The 9,434-nt window shown below is 46.7% G+C and overlaps 1 protein-coding gene across 18 annotated transcripts in view; it reads right to left on the reverse strand.

The window, feature by feature from the left end:
• Window positions 1–6,523, reverse strand: part of ABI2 (abl interactor 2) — a 63,284-nt gene extending 56,761 nt beyond the window's left edge. For all 18 annotated transcript variants that reach the window (XM_054278450.1, XM_054278449.1, XM_054278452.1 and 15 more), the window contains exon 1: window positions 6,322–6,523. In XM_054278450.1, coding sequence (XP_054134425.1) covers window positions 6,322–6,438 — 117 coding nt within the window. In that variant the 5' untranslated portion in view covers window positions 6,439–6,523. The remainder of the gene's footprint in view (window positions 1–6,321) is intronic.
• Window positions 6,524–9,434: the final 2,911 nt, after the last annotated feature.

Here is a 9,434-nt window from a genome sequence, read left to right on the forward strand (position 1 = left end):
ATTTTACTGGCTTAAAGCACTGACTGGAGACGCTCTTGCCTTACATAGGCACCACTTCCTGCCTCAGCACTTAGCCACAAAGATTAATAACTGCAAACTCAAGTAAAACACAAGCAATGGACAATAAATTTCAGAGAGCTGATTAACTGTAGGATGCAGAAGCTTTCTACTCTGAATTAGAATTCTTGATCAATATAATTCAATAACCACAGTCTGAAAATAAACTATAGAAGGGAACAACTAGAATGCCACTTGTAACCAACATTTAGTGTTACAACATTTATATTAGCAACTTGCATATTTACAAATTTTATTTTCATACCTACACATACAGTATTACCACCAGCAACTCCAATTACCACTAATAAAATGGCTCATGCTGTTTTCATATCCACTCAACAGAGGATCAATCCAGCACTTCCTGACCTCCAGGTTGAACTTGTGGCACTAATAAATGCATTAAATTAGCTTTCCTGGCAAAACACAGCACAGGTGATGAAAAAGGAAAGTAGATTGGTTGAGTGATGAATTCAACAACTTTGCCAGCTTCACTGACTCACTTAAAGGAAACATGTTCTTGTTAATCCTCACTGAAGTTCCCAAAGCTAAGGAGCCACTTCAGTGGTAGCCAGGTGGCTGCAGGAGCAGCCTCTGGGAGATCAGGAGCTGCCCCCACATCACCAGAGGCAGCTCCAAGAGGGCCCCAGCACTGGCAGAAGCCAGTCAGCCATGCTGGGGGCACCTCTGTGCCAAGGCATCTACCAAGGGGTAAAGACCACTGGGAAGCAGCTGGGAGAGGAGTGAGAAACGTGTGAAAGACACAACCCTGCACACAGCAAGGTCAGAGAAGGAGGAAGGGGAAGTGTTTGCAGGCACTGAAGTGGAGATTGCCTGCAGCCCTGGAGAATCCCATGGCAGGGCAGGTGCATATGCTCTGAAGGAAGCTGCAGCCTGAGCAGAGCCCTCAGAAGCAGCTTCTGGCAGGAGCTGCAGCCTATGGAGAGAAGTCCATGCAGGAGCAGGCTTAGGGCAGAACAGTGCCTGTGGGCACCCACAGGAGCAGTCTGTTCCTGCAGGACTGGATGCTCTTGGGAAGAACCCATGCTGGAGCAATTCATAAAGAACTGCAGTTCTTGGGAAGGACCTGGGATTTGTGCTCCAAAGTGTTTTGGAGCACTTTGTGAAGGACTGTACCCCATTGGAGGGTGGCCACGTTGGAGCAGGAGGAACACTGTGAGGAGGAAAGAGCAGCAGAGACAAAGTGATATGAATGAACTAGGGCATCCCCCATTCCCTGTTCCCCTGCATCGCTGGAGAAGGAGGAAGTGCAAGAGTTAGAAAAGCAGTGAAATTGAACCTGGAAAGGGAGGGCTGGGGGAAGGTGGGTTTAGTTTTGACTCTGTTTCTCACTGTCCTACTCTATTTTTAATTGGCAGTAAATTAAATTAATACTCCCCGAGCTGAGAGTGGTTTGCCCACGACAGTAATTTGTCAGTGACCTCCTTGTCCTTAACTCAACCCATGAACTGGGAATTATTTTTTTTTCCTTACTTTCTCCTGTTGCTCAGCTGAGGACTGAGAGTAAGAGAACAGCTTGGTGGGCACCTGGCTGACTTTCAAGCTTAATCCACAAGTGCACATTCAAATTTAAAATCCCTTTGTTTTCATGAAGTCCTACCATAGGCTGATGGACAAGATACAGCCATGGATATACCCATGCAATATTCACTGAACTTAGGAGTGAGACATTATAGCACATTGCCCATGTATCCATTACTACTCTTTCATAGGTTTTGTAGAGTTTCAACTTGCTATCATCTTCCTGAACTTCTGGACTAGTACTCACTGGAGCTAATCAATATCCACTTTCATGCCTGCAGAACAAGTGTTCCATCAGAGCTAAGATTAATCACCCCTCCACTGAAGTTGGATTACAGAATAAACAAGTTTAGGGAACAGAAAGAGCAAAAACAACTTTCCTCTGACACTCGCACTTCTGAAAACTAAATTGATTTTACAAATCTAACTCAGTCACCTCTGTAAAGGTGATACACATCTTCAGTAAATTGAAGAGTGATCATTCTTGAACTTGTTTACAAACCATATTTCCTGCAATTCCCTGTACAATTACACAAGTTATATACTGGTACCAGCCATTAAAAGCAACTCCACGGAAATTTGCCATTACCAAAGCTGTAACCATTAAGTGGCTGTTTGTAAGGACCACCATTCCTGTCATTAAAAACTAATATGATAAGAGATGCCTCATTCTCTTGTCCAGCCTACTGAAGATGCTTCCAAATCTACAGCCACTTGGGTTTGCTTATGAGCTCTCAGTAAAAATAACAGAATGTGGAAAGCAACTATGAAATTCACTGATCTATGGACTGTAGTAAAATTACCAAGAAACGGGTAGTTTTCACCTTTATCTCTAATTAAATAAAGCTTTCTGCAGGAATGAAAGCAGGTTATTTCTAGTAATCAGCAGGATGGATTGATTACTAAGAACAAGAATAAAAATATTCTTTCTACACTACCCCTCAAAAACACCAGAAGACTGTTTCTGTATATAAAATGCCAACAGTGATGGCAACATGAAGACTATGAAAGGGAGGAAAATCAGAAGCTCCCTCTTCCTTTTCGTTCTCTAGAGCTGACAAGTAAAGCATAATAATATTGAATAACTAAAAAATACTGAGTCTTTTAGAAGAACCCAGCCAACACAGCTGGATCACAGAAACCAGAGGCTCCTTCTGAAGGCTGGGCAGAGGACAGGCTTGGCTTTTCACTCAGTTCTGCATGCTGTGGTGGAGGGACCTCCCCCCACCTCAAATCCCTGCACCAGACACTTACAGGTTGAAATGTCTCCATCTGGGAATTTTTTCTGACCCTTTCAACAAAGAGTTACAGACACAAGCATTCAGTTACTCTAGGAAGGAAGCTCCAGGCACTGCACAAAACAAAAAGCTGATTTTTGAAAAGATCAGTGATAATGAGAAACAAACAAAAGATTATTTCAGAATAGACTTATACAGGACAAGCTCAAAGAAACTTAACAGGGCAAGCCAGTGTTGGAATTTATGTCAGTAACAAGATGTGCAAGTCACATAATTGTATGGTCTTGTTACTTGTACTACCATAAGTAGAAATTTTCTTTATGATACTCCTGAACAAAATTAAGCAGGAATAGGAAAACTTTGTAAACACAACACACTGCCCAATATAACTATTATCTGATTTTACGGACGACCAGATAAATCATTGTAGACTGCAAATACCAAGTACATCAAAAATCAAATTTTATAGAATTACTGTGTTGCATGCTTAGACTGCAACAGGGGACACAGCACTAGTACACAAAGCATTGAAGAGATCATATAAAATTTAACCTGTGATTGACATTGTGTCAGATACCACACAAACACCCTCCTAAACAAAAAGCTTTCCTTCCCCTTCTCTTTAAGAAGCAGCATGACATGAAAAACCTGTATGATTTCTCCAAGTCATTAGAACAATAAGATGTTTTTGACACAAAGAAACTTTTTTCCCCCAAAAAGCACTTTTCTTTCACTGCTGCAGGCCCACTTACTATATATTTGCTGTATTTCCTATAATTTTCCCAAAAATTTAAAGCTGATGTTCTCTGATACACTACCATATCACAGACTCAAGGGAAGGATAACATTTTATGTAACACTCCCTGTTGCTAAAGTCATCAAGCTACATATCAATCATAATTTGGATAAACACTGACAAAATTTTTAAGATCAGATTTTTCATTTCATAAGCAGAAGTCAAATGAGTTGCAATTGCCACAGCTCTACTACTATGAACTAGCAATTTCCTCATGTATGAGATTACATTTTAATTATTTTGAAGCTGCAATTATGTTGCTGGGTGGGGGGGAAGAGAAAAAAACCATTTGCTTTAGCGCTGCATTTCAAATTCTGTTACACTGGCCTGTGCCTCACTGCCTTTTGCAACAGTTTTTGTACTGGACAATCAAACTTCAAAGCAGAACTGGCACAGAAAGGGAGTGGCCTGGGTACTGAAATAAATAAGACAGGCCAATGAAGGGCCTTCAATGTCCCATCACCACAGCACCTACCATCCTGCAGATAAACTTCAGGTCTCAGCCACATTCTGAGCCTCCCCTAGATCTCAAGATTATCCACAACAAATCTTCTGTCAGCAGTGAAATACTACAGGATTACAGTAGAATTAGTTCATCTTCATTACATGGCTTTCTGGATGATTACTCTTCCATACTCTTCAGAGCATTTACAAACCCATCTTCCCCCAAAAATTCAAGGCTACTATTTTGAAAATAATTTGGACTTCATTCAGACATAACAACTTTGGAATAATAAATATGATTAGAAGCAAAACCACAAACCAACAGTTATTCCCATTAATCTATTCCCTTCCTGTAGAGCAGAAAAAGTCAGCTCTTTACAGAGATCTGGTGCAGCAGTTTACGGCACGGTGAGGGTGGGGCGAGCTGGCTGACAGATTTGTTACTAGGACACTCACTCCACCAAATCCAGAATCCCCTCATCCTGAACCTCTTCTCCACAGCAAACCCACCCTGTCCTGTCTCAGAGCATTCCACAGGCCAGAGCCTTCTGCCTGGCTGATGTCTCCATTCCCCACTTCCTTAAAATTTAAGCATGTTGATGGTGTGACCCGTTCTGCACCTCACAGTCAATGCTCACAACACAACTTCATTCTTTCATTCTCACCTCCCCTTACAGCTCTGTGCTGCCATGATGCCTGGATAAATTGCCAGTCTGGATATTGCTGTGTGGTGGTCAGAATCCATCAGGCTGACCAAGAGTGCCTCATTCTTTTCCTGCATTCACCATCTGTCTGTATCCATCTCCTGTGATCCCAGACTGTCCTTATGGACTCTGTGCTGTCTGGGGCAATAACCATCTTTTTTTCGTTCTCTATTTGCACAAAACAGCAGGGAGTCCCCTTCTGCAGTTTTCATTAAGACACTAAAAGTGGATCTGTTCTGTAGAGATTTGCAAACTTTGATTTATACAAGGAATAAAAAAAAAAGTCAAAGGAAAAAAACCAACTACATGTAGTTCTTCCTATCTGGTTCTGCTTTCCAATACTCCTCTCCCATATTCCAGAAAAATCACTTCTCAAAAAAGCAGAAATTTAAACACACATACAGTCAGGTCATAACTGTAAGATTTCAACACGTCTCTTAAAAACCCCAAGTCATGCTAATTCAACATCAGAAGTGTCATTACATAATAAAATACATCTATATCATTTTACTGTAATTGACCTGTTCTGTAAATGACCCAAAATATGCAAAGTCTTCTTTCTAAAGGACAGCTGGTCATTCAGCAATTTAAAAGAAACAGTGAGAGCTTTTTTACAGGGACATTCTAAGTATTCTCTGCCTCTGGTTAAATAGTCTCTCCCATTTACACCGACAGAACAGTCTCAGCACAGATCTCATCGCTGGCTGCCCTCTGGAAGCACACAAGCACTCTGCCCTTCGGGAACTGAACTCAAAAACAATTCTGGGACACTTTGGAATTCTCGCAATACTGACACCACAAATCCACATCATCCCCCCTACATTTCTCTCCTGCACACTCAGATATGTCGTAGGGTATCTACTTGTGTTTGGGGGCCAAGTTTTTATTTGGCCCTATTATCACTATCAAACTAAACCGAGAATATTTTGCCATTCTTTCCACTAGAAAGAGAAATGAAAAAAGCAGAGCCCTAACACCAGTCTGGCTTTAGAGCAACCACCGCAAGAACCACACTATGCGGTAGCACTTGCACTTCATCTCCCCAATTCTGTACCAGCTCTACTCCATCACGCCTCCATCCTGCACCTACCCCTTGGTAGCTGCCCTTCCTATGGAATTCCACAGTCCTGCTCGAGCAGGGAAATACAAACGGGCAGACATAACTCCACTGAAGCCTATGTCATTCTGCTCTAAATTACCAGGCACCGACACTGTATTTGCAGGAGTCAGCCGTGCCCTCGGTTTATCACATCACCTCGGCAGCAAAGCAGATCGGAATCTGCGGAGGGGACGAAAAGGGGGGACAGGGACACGACCTGAATAAACATTCACTCACAAAGTGGAAGGAATTCAATTTAGGAATCAATTCCACATTTAAGCGCCTCGTCACGCCGGGGTAGCTCACGCTGGAGGTGAAGCAGCTTTCCCCCCGCAGCCCGGGCTGCAGCAGCCGGCGCTGCCCGCCGCCGCCGCGGGCCCGGCGAGCGGGGCAGCCCCGCGGGCCCGGCCGTGAGGGCGCGCCCTGCCCGCCCCGGCGCACCTGGATGTAGTTGGTCTCGCAGTACTCGGCCACCCGCTCCAGGTTCGTGTAGCTGTCGAACAGGGCCCGGCGCCCCCCCGGGATCTCCTCCTCCAGCAGCATCTGCAGCTCCGCCATCTTCACATCCTCTCACCGACCGACCGACTCACCGACGGACGGACAGACAGACCGACCGTGCGTCCCTCACCCCCGCCCGCTCCGCGCGCTCCCCCCGCCCCCCCGGGCTCCGCGCCCGCCGCCCGGGCCCGGCCTCGCGCCGCGCGCACGGAGCGCGCGCCAGACCCCCACCGCGGCGGGGGCGGGGCGCGGCCGCGCGCCGCCTCCTGCGCATGCGCCGCCCAGCGCGGCCCCCCGCGCGCCTACTTCCGCGCCGGCCGCGCGCGGGGGGCGTTTCCGGCGGGAGCGGGGGCAGGACGCGCCGCCCGCGGGCGGCCCCGGTACCGCTGTGCGGGAAACAATAAATAACTACGGCAGTGCGCCTTTCGGGCAGTCCTGGCTTCCATCGAAATCGTTCTGCCTTTATTCACTCGCCCTGCAGAGCACGGGGCTGCGGCCGCCTCTCCCCATAGCCCTGGGGGCTCCGAGCGCCGTGTGACCCTCCTGCCCCTGGGCGGCCGCTAAGCGGCTCCTGGGATTGCCGCAGGAAGAACAAAACGTGTCCTCTGTGGGGATCCTCTCTGAAAAGCTGCTGTTCTACAGGGGCGTGAGGAAGGGTGAACTCCCAGCCTTGCCAAAACGCATAATGAAGGGTCAGCAGAAACAGAGGATGGACAGCCTCGTGGCTGAGGCTGCACTGGGGCCATTAGTCAGGTCTGATCGGTCAGTTCCCGGCTTCAACACTGATTTCCTTTATGTCCCAGGGAAGTCACTCCAGGATTGTGAAGAAAATGCCCACCCTTCGAGGAGCGTGCAAGGTTTTCCCACTCAATTCCTCCACCTGAACCTAGAAGTAGCCCCTCTCCCACAAAAAAAACCCCAACCAACCAGCCCTCTGGGCAGAAGGGTCCCAGCTTTCTGCAGGGGGCTCGTGTGTCCCTTTGGAACGAGCTGCAGCTGTGGTCACTCGCTGCTGTTCCCGCGGGGCTGCACAGAGCTCCCGCTGCCCGTGCGGTGCAGCCCAGGCTGGCGCTCCCCAGCGCTCAGGTTACGGACCCCAGGTAGCTGGGCAGAGAACATCCCGCGCTGCAGACCTGGCAGCAGCCTGCTCCTACAGGAACCGCTGTTCTCTGCCTTTGCTTGCTGTTGCAAAGGCATCCAGCTAGATACGCCTGACTTCTAGAATTGCAAACACCTGGCGGGGTCAGGCAACAAACTAGCAGTCTTTGGGGCCAATCCTTGGAAATTTCTTGCCTTAAAAGAAAAGTAAGAAAGAAATCCCTGCCCTGAAGGTCATTTCTTCTTAGCTTGCTTAATTCTCTCATATGAAGGATGAGTCGGGCACAGTGTTCATCATACTGGTGAAAAAACTCTGATATGCAAATAATTTTTCTCCCATTTTAAAATGTGGTCTGAAATTCACAACTTCTACTATTTCTCTACAAGCAGTTAGAGAGCCAAGGGCAATTTGTAGCTGTAATAGACTTACTCTCACAAAAAGGCTTATGAACCACAGAATACCCTGCCAGAGACACCTCACCATGATGCTTGTGGGAGGAGAGAGGTGACTGACTGCTCATCAGCACCTGTGCTGTCACTGAACACCCATGGGGTGCCTGAACACCCGTGGAGTCAGGCTGCCTGCAGTTCTCCACAACAGTCTGGCGTTCTGCCCTAAACCCACAAGGAGCCAAGAGGTGTCTCTTGGTGCCCTCTACCCACAGGGTTTATAAACCACGAGTTACACATCCAAAAATACTGGGTTTGGGGTAGTTAAAGAATGAATCATGGCTGTCAGCTGCCCTGCTGATTGCTAATGCATGTCTTGAGAGCAATCTTTTCTGCAATGGCTCAAGGAAGGAAAGCCAGCCAAATCAACTCAAGAAGGCTGCTGTACAGTGTGGATGGAGCTTCAAGCCTTATCCCACACCTCCAGAAAAGCCATTGCTTTTCTGCAATGGCTCAAGCCAGCCAAATCAACTCAAGAAGGCTGCTGTACAGTGTGGAGCTCCAAGCCATATCCCACACCTCCAGGAATCATCCGTGGCCAGGCCTCTACCTCCCCCAGGGTGTGCAGCTGATGGATAATGCTTTTGCAGTTTGGTAACAGGCCCCACATTCCCTCCTCCACTGCAGCTTCAGCTTGGATTCTGATCGTGTCACATCTGCTGCTGCTGCTGCAGCTCCAGGGGTTCCGTGCTTCCAAGACTCTTTGTGTTTGTGCCAGGCTGGAGGCAGGCTGAGGCTTTCCTTCTCTCCTCATTCATTTGCTTCTCAGGTGTGAAGTCAAGCTGTCATTTGGCAGCTCCCCAGTAAACCTGCATGATCCTTCTCTTGGCAAAAGGAGAGAGCTGTCAAAATGTAAAGGAGAAGGTTCTCCAAAGATGCTGTTAGGAGTTTAAACTTGGATTAGCAGCACCAGAGTGCAGGGAGGGGGAATTGTTTAATTGTGTCATCTTCCCTCTGTGCCCTTGGGTGCCACCAGGGCCTGTTTCACTGGAAACCTGTGAGAGCCCATCTGCTCTCAGATCTGCACTCAACATCAGCTCCCACCTGTGGGTCAGGCACCTCTTGACCTCTCAAGGGCTCTGCCTGTGGTTCTTAGGGTGTAAGAAAAAGCCTTATCTGAAATACATGCACACAGCTGTTCACCAGAGTAGCTGGACTAACCTGCCTGCATAATCAGGTGCTTGTTATCACAGCATGTTTACATTTTAATAGGGTACTCATTTATGGATTTAAATTTAAACATGAAGAGCCCTTCTGTCAGAATAATGACCATTCTATAATCCTCTGTATACATACAAAAAATAATTAGAAATAGTGTTTAAATTATCTCAACTGAATCCAACTACCACTTCCCTAAATTTACATAAATTACTTCCCATCTGTCAAGTGATGTGCTAAACTAATTTTAAGTTTTTACATTCCCTCAGCCCTAATTTATTACACACTGTAACTTCTCCAATTTTTTTCAATCCCATTGTGCAAGATTTTCCCTTATATCAATATCTTCA

Source organism: Melozone crissalis, unplaced genomic scaffold (assembly GCF_028551555.1).
Source record: "Melozone crissalis strain CALT ecotype California unplaced genomic scaffold, PUWL_Pcris_2 ptg000023l_1, whole genome shotgun sequence".
NCBI classification, from domain to species: domain Eukaryota; kingdom Metazoa; phylum Chordata; class Aves; order Passeriformes; family Passerellidae; genus Melozone; species Melozone crissalis.